At 38.4% G+C, this 23,024-nt stretch overlaps 1 protein-coding gene across 1 annotated transcript in view; it reads right to left on the minus strand.

Moving 5' to 3' along the window:
- The window catches only part of SVEP1 (sushi, von Willebrand factor type A, EGF and pentraxin domain containing 1), a 183,779-nt gene that overhangs the window by 18,273 nt on the left and 142,482 nt on the right, over positions 1-23,024 (minus strand). The window contains exons 37-43 of the mRNA XM_036856266.1: positions 17,138-17,810; positions 12,693-15,484; positions 11,956-12,181; positions 10,107-10,262; positions 5,795-5,858; positions 4,239-4,412; positions 1,131-1,307 (exon numbers count right to left, since the gene is read on the minus strand). Of these exons, the coding sequence (XP_036712161.1) occupies positions 1,131-1,307; positions 4,239-4,412; positions 5,795-5,858; positions 10,107-10,262; positions 11,956-12,181; positions 12,693-15,484; positions 17,138-17,810 (4,262 nt within the window). The remainder of the gene's footprint in view (positions 1-1,130; positions 1,308-4,238; positions 4,413-5,794; positions 5,859-10,106; positions 10,263-11,955; positions 12,182-12,692; positions 15,485-17,137; positions 17,811-23,024) is intronic.

Genomic DNA, 23,024 nt, shown 5'->3' on the forward strand with positions numbered 1-23,024 from the left:
GAAACTAACACAACATTGTATATCTACTATACTTCAATAAAAGAAAAAAATAAAACAGCATATGCTTATGTAAATTAAAATATTAAAAAAAGTAGAATAATGTCAAGAGTTATCACAAGGCAGCAAGAGATGCTGCCAGACTGTGGTTGTCAAAGCACGGATTTCAGGCCACCTGTGTGGGAATCAGCTTGGGTTCTTATTAAAAATGCAAACTTCTGGGATTTCTAGCTTTTGAGTCTGCATCTTACATACTCTCCCCAGAGGATTCTCATACACACTAAATTTTAATTACTGATTTGTAATGATAAATAGCAGGATGAGGTGAAAAGGATGAGGAAGGTGGCTGCTTTGGTCCCTCAGGAAGGATATTTGTTAGGTATCAGCATGGTGCTAGCCCAGAGGTTTTCCAGATGTGGTTCCAGGACCAGCAGTATTGCCATCAGCAACACCTGGGAAACGGTTAAAGATGCAAATTCTCAGGGCTCACTCCAGACCTACTGAATCAGATACTCTAGGATGGGCCCAACAATCTGCTTTTTAAAAAATTTTAAAAATATTTATTTATTTACATATGTATGCATGCATGCTGCGCCGGGTCTTAGGTACAGCATGTGGGATCTAGTTCCCTGACCAGGGATTGAACCCGGGCCCGCTGCATTGGGAGCACGGAGTCTTAACCGCTGGACCACCAGGGAAGTCTCCCAGCAATCTGTTTTTAACAAGCCCTCTAGGTGGTTCTGATATCTGCTCAAGCTGGAGAACCACGGTGAAATAATTTTTGTATTGCAAAGCATGCATAGCCCATTAAAGGAGAGTTTAGGGACTCTGACAGCGTGGAGAAAAATAGGTATTTTAGATTTAATATCCTGCGCATTCTTAGAAGAGCACGTTTTGAAAACCTGTTCAGTAAATTCTGGTCAGGCAGGTTTTAGTCTAGTTCTGGATTGTGTTTTTATGTTTGGATTTCAAATTTAAAAAAAAAGTTTAAAGTAGCAAGACAGAAGTTGATGACCATGATAAGACAGAGTTCTAAATATCTACATGTAAGGTGCCTGATTGAAAATAATCTCCCAAAGATGAGGAAACAGTTCCCACTAATGAAATTCACTGGATCCCATGTGCTGACTTACTTTCACATCTGGCACTTGTCTGTGTCCACGTCTCGTCAGGGTTGCAGGTGATGATGCTTTGGCCCTGGAGCAGGAAGCCTTCCCTACACTTGATAGATACGTTCTGATCGACATAAAACTCCTTTTCAGAAAGCACAGCATTCTCAGGGATCACAAAAGGGACAGGGCATGGATTTGCTGTTAAAAATAAAAGAAAATGTGTACTGGTATTTTCCCTCTTTTCTGAGTTTGTTTCTTTGAAGGCGGAGCATTAGCCCTGCTGGAGCTGGGTTCTCAGTGATGGTAATATAAGGCTTAAAAATATAGAACTTCACACCATCACCCTGATACCAAAACCAGACAAAGATGTCACAAAAAAAGAAAACTACAGGCCAATATCTCTGATGAACATAGATGCCAAAATCCTCAACAAAATACTAGCAAACAGCATCCAACAGCACATTAAAAGGATCATACACCATGATCAAGTGGGGTTTATCCCAGGAATGCAAGGATTCTTCAATATACGTAAATCAATCAATGTGATACACCATATTAACAAATTGAAGGAGGAAAACCATATGATCATCTCAATAGATGCAGAAAAAGCTTTTGACAAAATTCAACACCCATTTATGATAAAAACTCTCCAGAAAGTAGGCATAGAGGGAACCTACCTCAACATAATAAAGGTCATATATGACACACCCACAGCCAACATTGTTCTCAATGGTGAAAAACTGAAAGCATTTCCTCTAGGATCAGGAACAACACAAGGTTGCCCACTCTCACCACTATTATTCAACATAGTTTTGGAAGTTTTAGCCACGGCAATCAGAGAAGAAAAAGAAATAAAAGGAATCCAAATCAGAAAAGAAGTAAAACGGTCACTGTTTGCAGATGATAAGATACTATACATAGAGAATCCTAAAGATGCTACCAGAAAACTACTAGAGCTAATTAATGAATTTGGTAGAGTAGCAGGATACAAAATTAATGCACAGAAATCTCTTGCATTCCTATACACTAATGATGAAAAATCTGAAAGAGAAATTAAGGAAACACTCCCATTTACCAATGCAACAAAAAGAATAAAATACCTAGGACTAAACCTACCTAAGGAGACAAAAGACCTGTATGCAGAAAACTACAAGACATTGATGAAAGAAATTAAAGATGATACAAACAGATGGAGAGATATACCATGTTCTTGGACTGGAAGAATCAACATTGTGAAAATGAAAAATGACCCAAAGCAATCTACAGATTCAATGCAATCCCTCTCAAACTACCAACAGCCATTTTCACAGAACTAGAACAAAAAATTTCACAATGTGTATGGAAACACAAAAGACCCCGAATAGCCAAAGCAATCTTGAGAAAGAAAAATGGAGCTGGAGGAATCAGGCTCCCTGACTGCAGACTATACTACAAAACTACAGTAATCAAGACAGTATGGTATTGGCACAAAAACAGAAATATAGATCGATGGAACAGGATAGAAAGACCAGAGATAAACCCACGCACATATGGTCACCTTATCTTTGATAAAGGAGGCAAGAGTATACAATGGAGGAAAGACAGGCTGTTCAATAAGTGGTGCTCGGAAAATTGGACAGCTACATGTAAAAGAATGAAATTAGAACACTTTCTAACACCATACACAAAAATAAACTCAAAATGGATCGAAGACCTAAATGTAAGGCCAGACACTATAAAACTCTTAGAGGAAAACATAGGCAGAACATTCTATGACATAAATCACAGCAACAACCTTTTTGACCCACCTCCTAGAGAAATGGAAATAAAAACAAAAAGAAACAAATGGGACCTAATGAAACTTAAAAGCTTTTGCACAGCAAAGGAAACCATAAACAAGACGAAAAGACAACCCTCAGAATGGGAGAAAATATTTGCAAATGAAGCAACTGACAAAGGATTAATCTCCAAAATATACAAGCAGTTCATGCAGCTCAACATCAAAAATCAAACAACCCAATCCAAAAATGGGTAGAAGACCTAAATAGACATTTCTCCAAAGAAGATATACAGATTGTCAACAAACACATGAAAGAATGTTCAACATCACTAATCATTAGAGAAATGCAAATCAAAACAAAAATGAGGTATCACCTCACACCAGTCAGAATGGTCATTATCAAAAAATCTACAAACAATAAATGCTGGAGAGGGTGTGGAGAAAAGGGAACCCTCCTGCACTGTTGGTGGGAATGTAAATTGATACAGCCACTATGGAGAACAGTATGGCAGTTCCTTAAAAAACTAAAAATAGAACTACCATACGACCCAGCAATCCCACTATTGGGCATATACCCTGAGAAAACCATAATTCAAAAAGAGTCATGTACCACAATGTTCACTGCAGCACTATTTACAGTAGCTAGGACATGGAAGCAACCCAAGTGTCCATCGATAGATGAATGGATAAAGAAGATGTGGCACATATATACAATGGAATATTACTCAGCCATAAAAAGAAACGAAATTGAGTTATTTGTACTGAGGTGGATGGACCTAGAGTTGGTCACACAGAGTGAAGTAAGTCAAAAAGAGAAAAACAAATACCGTATTCTAACACAAATACATGGAATCTAAAAAAAAAAAAAAAAAGGTTCTGACGAACATAGGGGCAGGACAGAAATAAAGACACAGATGTAGAGAATGGACTTGAGGACACGGGGAGGGAGAGAAGGGTAGGCTGGGACGAAGTGAGAGAGTAGCATTGACATATATACACTACCAAATGTAAAATAGATAGTGGGAAGCAGCTGCATAGCACAGGGAGATCAGCTCGGTCTCGACCACCTAGAGGGGTGGGACAGGGAGGGTGGGAGGGAGACACAAGAGGGAGGGGATATGGGGATATATGTATGCATATAGTTGATTCACTTTGTTATACAGCAGAAACTAACACAACATTATAAAGCAATTATATTCCAATAAAGATGTTAAAAAAAAATACCCCATAGTATTTGGTTTGGATATGCACAGATTTCTTTCTCTAGGCCAATCTCACCTACAGGTGAATTTTCCACCATGGTTTAGAAATTTGGGAAACTAATTAGAAAACTGAATCTGATTTAATCCCCTCCTAAGGTCAACACACACGTTTGCAGAGAGGAACTGGGTAGCTCCAAGTCCCATTTTCCATGCAGGAGGCCTCGGGTGCCCCTTCAAGGCTGTAGCCTCTGTTGCAGGAATACACCACGCTGGGTCCAGCAGTACTGTTTTCAACTTCAGCTTTCCCGTTCAGGAACCCAAGTGGAGCTTCACACTTGGTCTCTAAAAAGAAAAAGAAAAGCTTCATCTTAAGTGATTCTCCCAATCCTCTTTCCTTCTTCTGCAAAGAACTTGTATCACTTATTTAATAATTTAGAAAGAAAAAGAAAAGAAAACCACAGAGTAACAGGATCCACACAGAGCATTTTCTTACTATCTTGCATTTCAGAGATAGAAACTATTCAAACCATTATCATTGTAGTTTGAATTAAACCTGCTGCAAAACGGAAACAATCCCCTCACCGACACCATAGCAGTTTCCTATTCCAGACATAGGTGTTTCCTTTTCATTCTCCTCTCCTTTCACCCTGCACGTACATTCACACACTTTTTGATAATGAACAACTGAGATAAAAAAATGCTATTACTGGGAATGCCCAATGATGCCTTTCTGCAACTTGAGATGTTACTCAATGTTTATGTACGTGTTTATGTATACACACACATGCACACACGGTTCTTTTTTAGAACTAAAAAGTCATATTCCCCATTGAATTTCAGCCATATAATATTGCTTAAAAGACTTAAGATTCCTATTGCATACAAAATCAACTGATTAATCTATACTAGACAGTATGGTTGAAACAACAGTGAACAAAGATTCAGGTACCCCAAGTCCTAGTGTTAGCTCCGCCACTAACTTCATTTCTGATACTGGGCAAGTCACTTCCCCTCTCCCAGCCCATTTTCACTCATTGGTCAACTCAAGGGTCTGGACTAGATTATTCAAGAGGCCCCTTCTAGTTTGAAAATTTGATGACTCCTCCAGAATTATTAAGAGAAAAACATTTTTAAGCCTGCCGTTTTGATTGGTTTGTAACTATTGTATTTAAATACATTGTCTTTCGGCAGAGGAGTAATATGAGCCATGTCCTAGGAACAGAGTCACCTGTATTCACCCGCATCCTGCTAAACACACTTGGCTGTTCTCATACAATGAGTTAATGAAAGTTCCACAAACAGTGTGAATATTCATTTATTGGACAGTGGTACCAACATCATTTTAAGAAGATGTCAGTATTGCCCAGGACTGTTACCAAGGCAACAGCTCTAAGCCTTCTAATTTATCATTATTTTGCGGAAAAACCCATAAAAAGAAGGCAGGTAAACTCAATAATTAACTAGTTTCTAAACAAAATGTTTGCCATTCCAGTGTCAGCAATCTTGTGCTCTATTCCAGTTTAATCATTAATCTCTACCACAGTGTTTCACCCTTCTATTGGTTTGGTGCCCTTGAGCAAAAGCCCGTAAAATGTTCTCATGCAGTTCACGGAGTCAATTTCTTTTTTTTTTTAATTACAAAAATGACTTATAAAGAAAATGTGGCCACATTGTTATTTTGTGTCCTTAGTATCGTTTTGGGGACTAAGTGTCATTTGACTTACTTTTGCACGTTGCCACCCCTCCACTCCACTGTCCGTTCTCCTGACAGACCCGTTCCCTGTTCCCCTGTGAATCAATGAAAACAGGTCATTGACAAGATGGTACCTCTATAATGAAAAACTAAGGGAATGCAAAGTCATCTCAGATGTGAAGTTGAAACTCTTGGCACTGGAATGCTAAATAAATTCATTAAATAAATATAGTTTAAGAGGTAGGTTTAAACTTTCAAAAATGTTTTCATCAAATTACCTCAAAATACATATTCTGGCTGATGAGTGTAATTAAGGTACAGACTTTGTTTCACTTTTTGTTTAAATGATAACTAATAACCAATAGCAAAGACTGATGAAGAATGTGTCTGAAATGTCAGCGAGGTATATTTGCTTAGGATACTTAAAAATATTTTGAATTAAATTTATTTTTTAATATCTGAGAGGTACAGCAAAGAAGGTGAATTAGTTTATTTATACCCTTGGACATGAAACATGTCAAGATAACTTATTGCTATCAGGATTGACTTTTTGACAATGTAATGTATCCATTAAAGATAAACTTACCCCATTAAGGGCCCGAGCAAGTAAAATTTTATATATTTTGAGTAAAAATCTTTCTAAAATTTATTTCCCTGCCTTCAGAAATAGAGTAAAAATAATGTAATTTACTTAAAAATATATTTATAGTTGTTATTCTCAATGCACTTTTGGTATATTTTCCAATATCTCATAGCCCTTGGGGGCTATACAGGCTGTTTGCCCCCCCCCCCAGAGTCATTATAGGCTGAGCTAGGCTAAGATTACTGGGTTTTTATTTCTGGATATAATTTTTATGCGTCCTTGCTTCCTCTTTTTTTGTTGTTTATTTTTTACTGTAATCATCAGTGTTCCTAATGATAACCTTTTCCCATGTTTTAAACTCCTAATTTACTATGGAATAATTAGATAAATAAAATTCTCTAACATTATATGTTAAAAAAAAAAAAAGATTAGGTTCCAAGTAATGTATTAAGGAGCTTGACTCTAAGTCAAGTATATGAACCTTAGCACATGGATTTTGTCTCATGGCTTTTCAGTCCTCAGAGCTCTTTGGATACATATTCTCTTGAAGCTGTGCTCTAAATTAGCAAAATGTCTGAAAAGGAGCAATCACCTCTACTTTGGTTTTTATCTGATTGACTGATGTCTTTTATCCTTAATCTTCTATTCAAAGGTATTTTCTTTGAGCTATCAGTTTAATTACTGACAGATCTTTACATATAAAAATTCCATTGACTTTGATGGAAGGATACTCTCCTGACTTTCCAAGAAAATAATTGAACCAATAAAATTAAATTTTTAAAAAATATATATTCATTATTTTCTTCTTATTGAAAAAATAATATGTTTTGACTACAGAAAGGTTGGAAAACATGAAAGAAAAGTACAAAGTTTTCCAGGATTCTTCATTCAGAGATAAACCCTGTTAACATTTGCTGTACTTTCTTTGTGTTTATATACTTATGTATGCACAGGAAAATATACTATTCTAGTTTGTGAATTATTTTTTATTACTTTTGAGGAAGTATGTGACTAAGCCATCAAAGCCAGCTCCCTATCTGGGTACTTCCAGAGTGGACTACACTCAAGTAGCTAATTTTAGTCAATAGGTTAGCATTTTTCCCACTAAGATATTTTCCTTTTTCTTCCAATAATTCACAAAATATTCTGTTTCAATTATGTCAATTTTTGTTCCAATAAGAACTCAACTCTATTTTCTGTAACTATTGCTGTAAAAAAAAAAAAAATCAAACACCGTCTGTTGGTTCCCTCCTTAGTAAGTTGCAAATTTTATCATGCTTTTCCTTCTTTCTTTTTCTCTCTCTATCCCTTTACTTACCTTGTTTTTGTTTTTGTTTTGTTTTTTATCTGGAGTTTTAGATCCAGATTAGCATCAAGTTACTATTTTTGACATAACGTATCTGCTTAATCAACAATTAAGTTAGATAGTTATAGTAAGTTTTAGAATCATAGAAACCACTTTATTGCTCACTACCAGTGATTTTAGAACATGACTATCCCATTTTTGAGTTACTTTGATTTATTCCTCAGTTGCCTGTAGTGATTTTTATTTCGAGAAGACTGAATGTGTAGTAAAATTTTTGAGATTTAGATGGCTCAAAGAAGTTGTTTACCTTACATAAAAATGATAATTTATTTACATATTAGAAAATTTTAACATGATTTACATTAGCTGTCTTAATTGCTTTGTCTGATTTTGGTAATAATATGCATACTAGGAGTAATGATAATAACTACCCTCTACTGAACTCAGTCAATGCATAAAGGGTGGTGCTTGCCACTTTCTTTTACCTCCAGTCCTTGCAGTAACTTTGCAAAGGTGGTTATGGCCTTTCTACTACAGATGGGATGAAACAGAGGCTCAGAGAGGTTCAGTCAGTTCCCCAACATCTTTCATCCAGCAAGAGCAGAGAGCCTCTAACAGAAGTCTGCTGGGACCAAGTCCCTATTCTTAACCACTTTTCCAGCCATTGACCTTTGGTATCTGGGGCACTTGTTAAAAATGCAAAAATTCAAATTCAACAGTTCTTTTTTTGGTAAGACTTTTCCCTAATGGTGTGTTTTTCCATCCAGAGGCATTATAATGTCTGGGTGCCTCTATTTTATTTTCTGACATCAGTAGCCATGATGATGATAACCTAAATCCATTAATTCATAAGAGCTGCAAATTCTGAGATTTAAATTCTATCATTATTGACTGATTTCATCTACTGTTTGGTTACTTAGTCATCCAGTTAGCATTGAAAAGATACTTTTCCCCCTTTCGTTGTGTTTTCAAAGTAATGAATTTGCTCATGGGCATCCCCTAAAAGTTACCAACTAATTTTCTTCTAGTATCGTTGTGAGTCTACTGTCATTCATGACGTATTTGATGTGTTTCAGTCCATTAAAGTTATTACCCTTATTGATGCTAAAATGGTCTCATCTTGGCCTGTGGAAGCCTCATCCAATTGGCTCCTGAGGTGTTTTTTTTAACATGTCGCCTTTGATAGGTTCCCTCCTAACTCATATGATAAGCTTTTCTAGGCTAATCTTTTACATTTCATGTTCCAGACCTGGACTTGGTTATTTCTGTAAGTAACTGGACATTAATATTTATAAAAACTTTCTCAGGTGATTCAAACATGTAGCTTGGAAAAAGAACAATTGTTATAGCATCTCTCTCAATTTTGTGGTTAACATTGGGATATTTCCAAAATTTTTAAGGTAAATTATCTACTTCCTCAAGTTTAATGACCCATCAGTTTGCTATATATTTGTTTAGATTTTACACCACTTTTCTTCTTAACAAATTGCAAGATTAGTACTCTCACATGAAGAGCAACTGAGTTTCAAAAACAGAAAAACTCTTCAATTGCAATAACCATTACATTATCATCCTTCTTTACCCCCACCTTTTTAAAAAAAAAAAATCTTTTGAGGAAATAAAACAAGATCCACCTAAGCCTAGTTCCAGCTTTCATGGACCTATCTTATGATAGTTCTCTGGTTCTATGGTCAGTAGAAAAAAAATGGAACATGCTATACACATTTAACAAATCACTGGCAATGCATACGTCTGCAAAACCTACATTTAATACCATTATAACAGCAAAACAGGAAAGAAGTTTCCCGAAAAACCAAAGGACAACATTATGTAATATAAAACAGGCCTCTTAAAGTTCAAGTTTGATAATGTGATCATGCTTTTAGCAAAATTGACTGCAGCATTCACACCAAAGTAAATAGGTGCTGCTGATGGGATTTTAACATTACAAACCAGGCAAGCGTGGTCTTGAGGCCTATCGTGGTATTTGGTTAGAACTACTCTGGGGATTTTTTCAGGCCATAGCTGCCTGGTGGGAACCTGGCATCTCAATCAAAAACCCTCCAAGGTATTTGGGCCCATTGCTTGAGGAAACCCTAGCTTTGTATAACTAAATCCTTATGGTTGCCTCCCCACAGTGACAGAGGGACTGTGCAGAATACAATTAACAGGAGGCGAAAACACAGGTTTAAATGACCAACTAAAGTCTTGTGGCTGGTATACAAAGTTCCTCTTTTTTTCATGGCTTTGATTCTTTAATTTGAGACTTACTTTGCTTTTTAAAATTGTAAGTCACTTTAAATATTTCTCAGAGAGTGCTAAAATATAAGGCAACAAAGTATAGAAAAGTCTTTTAGGACCCAAATCGGTGAAACAAAATGGCGTAACACTAAAAATATTCCTAAGTATATTGGAAAAACAAATTAATGCTAGTTAAGCAATTTGTTCGCTTACCTCTAATTCATAACCAGTTTCACAGTCATAAATAATCATGCTTTCAAAGCTGTATTCACTGCCAAACACAAACCCATGTTCTGGACTTTCAGGTTTCCCACAAGAAACTGGACTGCAGGATTCATCAGAAAATGGTGGCTCCCAGGTGCCATCAATCTAAATAACAAGTTGTAAGTTACATTTAGAAATTAGTACCCATGAATGAAGAAGTCTGCAAATATTGGTTGTATAACAGAATAATCCCCAAATGATAGTCAGAGGACCTAGAACTTGGTCTTACTTCTGCCACTTATTATCTTTGGCCTTAAAAAACACACATTAATTATCAGATGGCTTTAACAGTCATCACTAAACAATTTTAGACATTTCTGAAACTCACAAAACAAGCATTTTCTTCCTAATAGGATCCTTTAAAAAATCAAGAACACCAAGAAGTATGTTTTCATTATGATGCATGAGGACTGGATGATAGATACCAATATTCCATGACTTGTAGTAACACACCCTTATATTTTACATAATTCTGCGTTTTAATCTGAAGTTGATGAGAAACAGCAACTTTCAGGCATACGATCCAAAGTTTAAAAAGATGGTTTCCTTTTTCTCCCTTCCCAACATGAATACTTGAAAACATTCTATCGTATATTGTGAGCAAGTCACATAGTTACAGAAAAAAAAAAGACACACATACATTTACTTTATTTCCTCACCAGCACAGTTAGAATTAACATTTTCCAGCCTTCTTTTCAGGTATAGTGAGGCGTACACAGATGCTTCCCTTGAAGACTGTTATTCTCTTGCTAATGTTGTTTTGTTTTCTTTGAGGAAATAGCATATGAGTTGAATAGCAGTCTAAAACAAGACTTGAGGCTAAGCCCTTTATTCTACAGATGAGCCAGAAATAATTATAGATATATATATGACTGCCTCATAATTAACCATTCCCCTAATGTCAGAAATATACATTGTATCTAATTTTTCAATACTGTAAATAATGCTTCAATAAATATATTTTTTGCACAAATGATATTCTGGGTATTACTATTAACTTTTAAAAGCTACATAGTATTGTTTTCTTTTGATACATCTGGAGTTTATTTTGGTATATATTAATTTTTTCCCTAGTGGTTACTTCATTGTATCAGAATGATTTGTTTATGAATGATTCCTTTCTTCACTGACTTGTGATGATTCCTTTATCAGGATCTACTTTTGACTTATTTCTTCCAGTCCATTCATTTCCCCTTCTACCGAATTTTACACTAATACCACACTGATAGGAGCTTGGCAATTCTAAGTAGCTTTATTAAAGTGACACAAGTAGTAAGCAGAGGCAGAATTTGACTCCAATTTTTGTTTCTGCTACCTTTGCTCTTCTACTAAACCTGGAAACATATTTGGTAACAATTAGGCCTCATTTCTACACATAGAGAGTCTATGTGTAGACCATACACATAGTTGATTTGTCATGAATCTCTTGTTATAGATATTTTAACATTTTATTTACCTTTGGGACTTTTCACCTGCCCTTGGCACTTTATTTTTTAAAATGGGACCATTGGAAAGAAAGATATATTTTATTATATTTCTACCAAAAAACTTCTCAAATTCTTTGACATGATTGGAAACGAGACATTTTCTCTTTTCAGGACAGCAAGATACTGCCTGTGTGGATATATGTATATGTATATCTATATCCACACACTTACATATACATATATCTATATACACACACACATATATATAGTATAATATACACTTACATATATATCCACACACACACACACATAGTATAATATATATAAATGAGTTATACCCTACATGTTCTAATTAAGACAGAGAATCTTACCTTACATGTTGATATATTAACTCCCTCATAGGTATACCCTTTTGCACATGACACAGAAACTTGCTTATTCACACTGAAATCATCCCCATGAACAAGTATGTGTGTTATGCTTGCTGGCAAAGGACATTTTTTAGGACTGCAAGAGATTCTCTCAGGGAACCAACGACCATCTTTCTGACAGGTGAATGTGTCTATCTCTGTATCCATCATATAACCTTCTAGACACCTGCAATGGGAAAGTAAAAATGAGTGCCTTAAAGGGAGTGCAATATAGTTGGTGACTTATTCTTGGATTCAAGAAGCTGTTATAAAGCTTAGTAGACATTTTATGTGATGTATTAAAAATAACTCAAATGTCAGGGGGATGGAGCTGCCTTGAAAAAACACCAAGAAAACAATGACAACCAGATGAATCCTTAGTTATCCACATTAAGGATTAGCCAAGTCTAAAGTTGCTTTAAATGTTGTTGACATGATTTACCTTTGTTCTGGATAATATCATTATTAAATTCATTTTTATTATGAAAATATCTAACAGTTCAAGAAACTCTAGACGAAGTCAATGGATTTCTGCATAATTGTGGAGAGAATAAAGCCAAGTGTTAAAAGCTTCAGTTTTTGGACTGCAGTCCAGAGAGGGTGTTTTCTTCCCAGTTAGCTAAATTTTTGACCTATCACTTTTCATTTTACAACCCTCCTGCCGGTGCCCCTTGGAGACTCTAGAGCCATGGTCTTACCTGAGTTTCACTTTACTTCCATAGGTGTGTACCTCTCCAGTTGCCACTGCACTGGAGACAGGTGGTGGGGGTCCACAGGACAGGGGCTCGCAGACAGGATAAGGCTGGCTCCACGTCCCTTTCTCTGTACAAATCAGATCTGAACTGCCTCGGATGACATACCCAGATCTGCAGTTGTAAGTTATCACATTTTCCTCCAAAGAGCCACTCTCACTGGTGAATGCATTTGGTATCGTTGGGGGAGAACCGCAAGAAGTGTGTTCACAGCGTGGGAAGCCAGAGCTCCATTGGCCATTGGCTTCGCAGGTGATTTCAGAAAGTCCCAGGAGCTGGAAGCCTTTGAAGCACTGAATCCGAGCTGCCTGTCCGCAAGCAAAATCTGTCCCGTTGACTGCTCCATTTTGAATGACTGGTGGGGAACACGTGCAAGGCAGGCAGGAAGGTGGGCTGCCACTCCAGGAACTATTGGAGAGACACTTTCTTGAAGGACTTCCATGGAGCTTATAACCGGGAAAGCACTGATACTGTATATGCCCCCCATGATAAAAGGAAAAGCCATTAGGGAAGCCATGGGCAAGATCTTCAGGAGGGCCACAGTTGACTGGTTTACAGAGAGGAACCTGGGCATCCCAGTTACCATCTGACTGACAGATGAGTTTGGGGGCACCGTGCAACACGTAGCCGTCTTGACAATGGAACACCACTTTCTTCCCGAAGCCATAGTCTAGGCCATCCATCACCCCATTTGCCACCTGTAGCGGGGGGGCACACCTGACAGGCACACAGATGGGAGTCGTCCCACTCCAACTTCCATCAGCAAGACAAACACGACTGCTGGCCCCCTCCAGCAAGAACCCTTCATCGCAAGTGTACTCAACCTCTTTTTGGAATGTATACTCCTCTCCCTTTACCTGGCCATTTGCTGAGACTGGAGGTGAACCGCAGTTCACAGGAATACAGATTGGCTCATTCCTATCCCAATTTTTATTTTCTTGACACGTTCTCCTGTCAGTGCCATTCAACACATACCCAGGATTACACTCATAGTACAATATGCTCAGGAATGTGTAGTTGCTTCCTTTGATGGAGCCATTCATAACTAGATTTGGTTTGGGGCATGAGATGGCCTCACAGCGTGGGGAAGTACCACTCCATTCTCTATTCTGTAGACAAAGTCTTACGTCGGAGCCCACCAGAGTGTGCCCAGGTTTGCAGCTATACTGTATGGCACTGCCCATGGTAGTGTCTGTAAAATGCAAAAAGCCGTTTTCAGGAGCAACAGGCAGGTCACATTCAACTGAAATGCATGATGGCGCACTGCCATTCCAAGTTCCATCCTCCTGGCAGATCAGCACAGGGTTCCCCAAGAGTTCATATCCTGGATTACAGGTGTATGAAACCAGGGTATTGTATCGGAATTTTGCTGAATGTGTAGCAGGAGATCCCTTTGTGTTTCCCCAGGTTTTAGCCACTGTTCCCAGATGATGAGGCGGGTGAGGAGTCAGATATGGAACTTCCATCATGTCTTCTTCTTGGTTAAAATATTCCTGACCATCGCTGACCTTAGTACAGTCTCCAAAATCAATGTGAGGGGGGAGACCGCAGTCTATGAGTACACACGTTGGGATGGAGCTTGACCATCCCGACTCTTCACAGGTCTGCATGGCGTGACCAGCTACCTGGAACCCAGGGAAGCAGCTGTAGATGATCATGGCACCATAGCTGTAATCTGCACCTTCTACGAAACCGTTTTCAATGGGATGTGGGGGATCACAGTGGATGGCACTGCAAGATGGGACATCCACATCCCAATCACCTGTCTCTAAACAAGTCAAGGCTTTGGGACCTTTGAGCCTGAAGCCCCGGTCACAAGAGTAGGTGATGGTCTGCCCATAGTGTAGGTTTGTGTAAGAGAATTTGCCATTCGAGATCTCCTTGGGCTTTGGGCACTCAATGGGTTTACAGGTTGGTTTTCTTCCAAGCCAGTGACCATTTTCCCCACAAAGAGTGGTAGAATTGCCCACCAACTCAAAGCCTGGCTTGCAGGTATAGAGAGCTGTGCTCAGATAGGCAAGACCTTGCACGTCAATGATACCATTGAGGATTTCCTCAGGTTGGGGGCATTCTACTGGCACACATTCTGGCAGTGGAGACCTCCAGGTACCATCAGCCTGGCAGAAGGTGGTAGGATCTCCTCTTAAGAAAAACCCATCCACACAAGAATACTTGACAGTACTTCCAAAATGAAGAGCAGGAGAAGGAGCAGGGACCCCAAAGGAGATCAGCGGAGGCGGGAGGCAAAGAACCATCTTACACACAGGAAAAGAATCATTCCACTGCTGGGATGGCAAGCATTTCAGGACAGAGGGGCCCTGGAGAGCGTTCCCTTCTTTACAGGAAAATGTCACCACTCCCACCTCGGTGGGCAACTCCTTCAAAACCAGTTGGTTCTCCAAGAGAGGTGGCTCTGGGCACTTGGCGGGCACACACTTTTGGTTTGGCTTCTTATTCCATTTGCCAGATTTCAGGCATGTCCAAGAATGATCGCCAATAAGCTCATAACCCTCATTGCAGAAAAACTGAACCTTGGACCCTACTTCAAAATTTTCTCCTTTCCTGTAGCCATTCTGGATCGGGGGAGGTTTTCCACAGTTGAGAGGGATGCACGACAGAGGCGATTCACTGTGCCAGTGGCGATTGGCTTGGCAGACAAACACAGGACTTCCGACCGACTTATAGCCTGGGTTACACCGGTATCTCACTTCACTCTCAAAGGTCCTGCCAGTTGTATGCTGGATAACAGGGAGAAAGCAATGAAGTACAATTTGTATAACACGTAATATAACTGACAAAATACAGCAAATCACAGTAAAGAAGAACTAAACTAAAATGCCTATGTTAAAATGGATCAATTAAGACATAAGCAAATGAAGACTTGTATTTTTCCAATAGGTCCACTCTATTTTTTTAATTTAAATAAACAAAAAGGATGGCAGAAGGTCAAATTAGGTAATCCCTACAGCAGAAATGTTGGCCACAGTGGTAAGCCCATAATAAGTAAAGATCAATAGTCTCTAAATCGATTGATGAGTTGATGGAGCAATACCAAAAATTATAAATTACTTGGTAAATTAAAAAAATCTCACTGACCAAAGCAGTGCTATAGTTTGTTGTTTTACTCACAGAAAAGGAAACATACACAAACATACATTTGTTTACGCTTAGATAATAAGAAAAACAAATTTTTTTATGGATATGGACCTACTGTCAGAGTCTTGTGTTCATTCTTAAGATAACTTTAAAAAATTGCTGCCATAAGATAAGGGTGGAAAATAAAAAGTAATATTTTATCTTTTAAACAAAAAATTTAATATTCATACTCTCAACATTCAAATATATAAGTGAATAACATAGTAAGAGGTCATTTTTAGGCAGTACAAAGATGAATTACTTCTGAAAACTTTAAAAAGATTGCAATGGTTCTTTTGTTAATGGTACGTCTAGCTTCCGTGGTGCAGTGAACTTCTTGGTATTTGGACATGATTATTTGTTTTGTTTATTTATCTATTTCTTGGGTACCCCACATGCATGTAAACGCCCTGCCATCACAGACCTAATCCGTGTTATTAAATACTAGATCTCCAGTGCTTACCTGGCACCTAGTAGGAGCTTCAGAAATATTTGTTAAATGAATAAATGAAGAAAGCCTCCTTACATATACTAGACACCTTCTTCCAATGGAAAGCTAATACATCTGAGCAAAAGTCTTAAATAAAAGGCATTCACTGTTGTTTTAGAATATAAAGGAGTAAAGGCACTGTGTATGCGTGGGTTTTAAAAAAGTGTTTAATTAGAATACTGTCTTTAAAATGACCCTTGATTTGGGGGAATAGATTGTTATTCCTGTTTTCTTGATAGATTTAATGAGAAGACACATAGTAACGAGAAAGGAGGATATGTGTGGATCTGACAAAACCCTTTGTCCTGATGAAATTACCTTTAGGTTCCCTAAAAGAAAACTGCAAAAACCACCTTATGGTGAATGGATGGTTTACCCCCATCTTTTGTCTAAAAATAAGAAATGATAACAGATTTCTCTAGGTTCCATTTAGACCTTGATTTCTATAAACAATACATCCATCTTGGAATAACTTTTTGTAAATCAAAATAGTATCTCTTAAAACTATTTTATTCTAACTTCATAGCTGGGCTAAGATATTGCTATAAAGTGTTTCAAGTGCTTATATGCTAGTAGAAGGTAGAAAGCTATAGATTAAAAGGATTCATGACCTCTATCAAATTCTCTCCAATATTTACCACCAATAGACTTAGTGGCTTCTGTTATTCACCTATTAGTCTGTTCATGTCCCTGCTTCTGAATAAGCCACAATGGGCTGGCCCTGTAAACGATGAAAGCCATGGACGCTTGTGAATCAGTCTCTTACCTCCAGAAAGCCATTCTCAACCTTTGGTGGTTCATTGCAAGATACAGGGTGGCATGTGGGTATGGGGCTACTCCACTGTCCCGTGGCTTCGCAGGCGCTCTTCTTCTCCCCTTTAATGTAGAAGCCCCTGCTGCAGCTATAAGCCACCACGGCTCCGAAACTGTAGTTTGATCCAATCGCATAGCCGTTCATGATGCGGGGTGGCTCTCCGCAGCGCACGGGGATGCACTGGATGGACATGGGGGAAGGACTCCACTGCCCACCTCTCAGACATTCAATCTTTGCTGAGGTGTTCAGCACGAAACCCTCCGTGCATTTGAAGCTCACAACTGAGCCTGCGGCAAATCTTGCTTTGCTCACAGATTCCAAGATGCTGTAGGAAACAGCAGGGGGTTTTTCACAAAAATGAGCTATACAACGGGGCATGGCCTGACCTTCGGGGGGAACCCACTTGCCCTGGGCATTGCAGAGGAGCTGCGAGTTGTCTGCCAGGCTGTAACCGTCTGAACAATAGTAGAATGCAATGTCTCCAAATAACCGATGGGCAGTCTCTGGAGAGGCATGTTCCACACTGGGGGGCTCGTCACAGGAGACAGCCAGACACTGCTGGTCACTTCTGCTCCACTTGCCATTGGCCAGGCACTCAATGGTGTCAGGACCGGCAAGGGTGTAGCTATGAGATGAGGGAGAAAGGAACAGTAACTAAGCACATTATCTGAGAAAAGGTGTTTGCATCTTCTTATTCTGCTTTTATTTTTTAAATCTTTCCACCAATGACTTTACTTTTACCCTTTATCCTTTAAAACAATATTTACGATTTGAATTTGAGCTTATTGATCAAATGACCTTCATTTAAGATATACATCTTGTTATTAATATTAGGGCTTGTTCAGAAAGGGAAGTGGATTTTGCTATTTATACTACCAAATGTAAAATAGATAGCTAGTGGGAAGCAGCCGCATAGCACAAGGAGATCGGCTCAGTGCTTTGCGACCACCTAGAGGGGTGGGATAGGGAGGGTGGGAGGGAGACGCAAGAGGGAGGAGATATGGGGATATATGTGTATGTATAGCTGATTCACTTTGTTATACAGCAGAAACTAACACACCATTGTAAAGCAATTATACTCCAATAAAGATGTTAAAAAAAAAAGAAGAAACTCTAAAAATTGTTACACATTTCTTTAAAAATAAAAATGAGGACTAAGCTATGGTCCTGTCTGACTCAATTCAAAGTTGGAACTTCATCTATCTATAGATGATTTCCGTTGCTTAATTTGATCACCAGTCTTTGAAACAAAAGCTCTGATGAACCACAGGTAGCCTGCATATAACTCCTAGTTATCCACTTGCTTATAATCAATGCACTTTAAAGGAGGGATTATAATTTCAGTCTCCATTGTTTCCTAAACCCTTAACCACGTGGTTAGCATTAAAAGCTGTGTCTGCATATGGCTCTGCTATTCAACCAGCACGAATAAATTTTGCTTTCTTTATGCACAGGTATTTCCCCATATATGATGATAGATTGATGACTTACAGAAATCTTAAATTATGCTCAAGTGCTCTCTCAATGAAGCAGAACAAAATATTAGGATACGCAGTATTAGAATAATTACATTTGAGTCATTCTGATTTTCATTCTCACTTTCGTACTGAAGAGAAAGAGGACAGGGAGTTTGAAAGGACTGTCTAACATCCGATCAGTCCGTCGTCTTGATAATAATGAAGCGTAAGGGGACTAAAATAATTTGGCACCAATTGAACCCTGTTTAGGAATATTAATTTCTTCATTTTGCAGATGAGTGAATGGTCGCTCAGACAGGCTAGGAAATCTGCTGAGAGTCACATGGATGCAAGTAGCAGAGTTAGGATCTGAATTCGGTTTACTGGATTCCAACCCTTCTATCTTTCCCATGATGTTGCTCTATCTCTCTTCCTTTTTTTTTTTTTTTTTTTAGGAGATGACTCTCCCTTTGTATGTATGTATGTATGTATGTATTTATTTTTAACATCTTTATTGGAGTATAATTGCTTTACAATGTTGTGTTAGTTTCTGTTGTACAACAAAGTGAATCAGCTATACCTATACATATATCCCCATATCCCCTCCCTCTTGCGTCTCCCTCCCACCCTCCCTATCCCACCCATCTAGGTGGTCACAAAGCACCGAGCTGATCTCCCTGTGCCATGCAACTGCTTCCCACTAGCTAGCTATTTTACATTTGGTAGTGTATACATGTCAATGCTACTCTCACTTCGTCCCAGCTTACCCTTCCCCCTCCCTGTGTCCTCAAGTCCATTCTCTACGTCTGCATCTTTATTTCTGTCCTGCCCCTAGGTTCATCAGAACCATTTTTTTTTTCAGATTCCTTATATATGTGTTAGCATACAGTATTTGTTTTTCTTTTTCTGACTTACTTCACTCTGTTAGACAGACTCTAGGTCCATCCACCTCACTACAAATAACTCAATTTTGTTTCTTTTCATGGCTGAGTAATATTCCATTGTATATATGTGCCACATCTTCTTTATCCATTCATCTGTCAATGGACACTTAGGTTGCTTCCATGTCCTGGCTATTGTAAATAGTGCTGCAATGTCCTCTCTCTTTTTAAAAGGAGGTCAGTTAGATCGCAATCGGTGGGTGTCCTGTGGAAACTGTATGGCAGTGTCATTAGTACAACTTATCTGACCTGCCCTTCAGCAAAGATTCTTAAGTCATTAGCTAGCAAACATTTCTCCTGAGGTCCCTTTTCGTTTTATAAGGAATCGGCTCTTATACAGGGATTGGAATTCCTTCACCCACTCTGGCAAGATTTAGGAAATCTATAGGAAACAGAAAGATCAAGGAAAAAATGATAGAGCATCATCAGAGATGTGTGTTCCTACCCTACCTACAGTCATATATCATGCTATGGATAGAAGTGGTCTCAAAGCGAATACTCATAGCCTTCCCCAATAGCTGAGCACAGTCTCCAGTTAGGGTCTGCAGTTCATTGTTGTGGAAAAGCTCAGTTCTTTGTATAAGAATCTGAGCTGAATAAATTTTTGGATGGCTTCTGTCTTAAAGGATCCAGGAAGTTATACAAAGGCAGTATGTTACAAGCATAATTTTATTATTAAAAATACATTGCCCTAGGTCTGAGTGCCTGGACTCTGCTATTCCTGGGTAGAATGTGTTCCATTTACAGAGGCTCTTTTTTTTGGGTCTTCTTCAGTTTATTTTATCAATGTTTTGTAGTTTCAATGTACAGATTTTTCACATCCTTGGTTTAATCTACTTTTTTTTATACAGCAGGTTTTTATGAGTTATCTATTTTATACATATTAGTGTATATATGTCAATCCCAATCCCCAATTCATCCCCACCCCACCCCCCGGCCAGCTTTCCCCCCTTGGTGTCCATACGTTTGTTCTCTACATCTGTGTCTCTATTTCTGCCTTGCAAACCGGTTCATCTGTACCATTTTTCTAGATTGCCCATATATGCGTTAATATACGATATTTGTTTTTCCCTTTCTGACTTACTTCACTCTGTATGACAGATTCTAGGTCCATCCACCTCACTGCAAATAACTCAGTTTCGTTCCATTTTATGGCTGAGTAATATTCCATTGTATATATGTACCACATCTTCTTTATCCATTCGTCTGTCAATGGGCATTTAGGATGCTTCCTATAGAGGCTCTTGATGTTTTATATTTTTATAGCACAATTTACATCCTTTGCACACTTTGAACCATGCATCATTATTTTCATGGGGTCCTTTGATATTGCTACCATATTTCATTGGCTGAAGTTTATAGACATCACCTGAGACATCCCTGATTTATTAGGATCCATTGTGCCATCTATAGAGTGCTTCCTTTAGGTAATGGGACTGGCTGCTTTGAGGCAGAAGCCTCTGCCTCCAGAATCTTCCTTATTCCTCAAAGCCTCTTGAGGACACAAGAACAGAGTTTTGTAATCTGGCAGCACTTTGTTAGGCCTCTGACCCCTGATCTGCTGGAAAATCTCCACCAATGACTCTTCCCTAATGGAAAATCACAGCAAAAAGCTCTTCTGTAATATAACGGAAGATTACCACTAAATATATGTATTTTGAATAAATGAATTTAAAGAATGCATTTTCAATACTATCCATACTTTCCTAGAACTGACACCATCCCTTTCTCTGACTTAAGAACTTGACTTTTCTTTATGATTCTCAATCAACATTTAGTTCTTCATTAGGCAATTCGGCCATGCTATGTGCTAGAATCCCTTCCTTAGTGTACAAGGCAATGTCAGTGCATGTACTTTGTGTCCCAGATGAAACAGCTTTTGAGGGGAGTCGTGAAAGAAGCAGGAAAGGAAGGCAAGTAACAGGAGCAAAGAAATGGGAGTGTGATATAGCTGGGGACTTCTGGGGACTTACAAATAGTTAGGAATGGCCTATGAACATCTGGAAAAGGAAGCAGTGGTCACTAGGATCTTGTGTGTTTTTGACAGTTGTGATGGTTAATGGATGAAGATGTGGCAGGCACAGATGAACTGGAAATGGTTTTTGACAGTTCCTTTGACAAGGATTCTCATAAGATTTTAGCAGAAGAAATGCTGCTAGAACAGAAAGATAGTTAAGTGGTTTATTAACTGGATGACCCAAAGAGTATTGGTTAATAGAAGCAAGCTAGTTGGGTGTTTCGTATCTTCTGAATGCCACAAAACTCTGTCCTTAGCCTATCAGTTTATAAGCAACACATAACTGTAGGGTGAAGGATAAGGGTTTTAACAGGGCAGGTCAGTGTTTCTAATCTTACTAGGTAATATTTAACAAAGATAAAATGGGAGGTCCTGTATATAGATAATAAAGAAAAACTGCACAAAGGGAAAACTGGCTTAGTGGCAGCCAATGTGAAAGACTTTAGTTTCCTCGAATGAGTTGAATGAGTCAATGGTGACATCCTTAAAAGGGTTACTGCATCTTTAGAAACTCATTTATCCAGAAAGACAAGAAGAGAAATGAAATAAATTGTTATGTTTTAAGTACCACGTGTCAGTCCCTAGACTTGGTGTTTTTATCTCTCTTGCAGTTACATTCTAATTTGCACATTCAGCTCTGGGTATCACAGTTCAAAAAGGGCTATAGACCTATTGGAATAGGCTCAGAGGAGAGTGACTCTGAGAGTGAACAGACTTGGAATCATGCCCATTGATGAGAAAGAGAAAGGCAGATTTGAGGTTGAGCTGGCTGAAACGTCTGTCTCCCTACACCTTCACTTCCAAAGCTGCAAGCTTGGCATCTTAACCAGAGTGTAGGATCATTTTTCAGTCATGGAAATGTTATGAAGGGGCTGGGACCCCTTACTGAAACCTCTCAATTAGTTCTAATGATCCATTTGTAGAACCCTGGGGCCAAGCTATCAATACTTGAATGGCTGGCATTTCAGAGGAGCAGAGGAATTTACATTGAGTGGCTTCAAAAATAAATAAATAAAGCCAGTGCTTTAGACTAGATAGCATATTCAGTGAAGATGGGGACAGAGGCTTATCAAAAATAACTGTCTTCTGAAACATATATATCAGTTAGTCTTTTAAGACGCTAAAGAAGGATATATTCTCTGAATGCCAAAAAAATGATAAAGTTTTGTACAGATGATAAGATACATCCTATATACGTTGGCTACTAAAACAGGAAAAATTGGAATTGGTACAAATCTAAAACATTGAAATATTTAATTTTACTCTGTGTGACCTTTTGTATTCTCATTCAAGAGACACTGGGGACACCCTTGCAGTCTGTTATTTAAAATCAGGCCATACGTATTATAAAACAAGTTGTTTTCCTCCGTAATTCCAAGGAAAAATGTCCCATCGATATTACAGTGATGTCATAGAATGACACA

The sequence above is a fragment of the Balaenoptera musculus genome, chromosome 6 (assembly GCF_009873245.2).
Source record: "Balaenoptera musculus isolate JJ_BM4_2016_0621 chromosome 6, mBalMus1.pri.v3, whole genome shotgun sequence".
Lineage (NCBI taxonomy): Eukaryota > Metazoa > Chordata > Mammalia > Artiodactyla > Balaenopteridae > Balaenoptera > Balaenoptera musculus.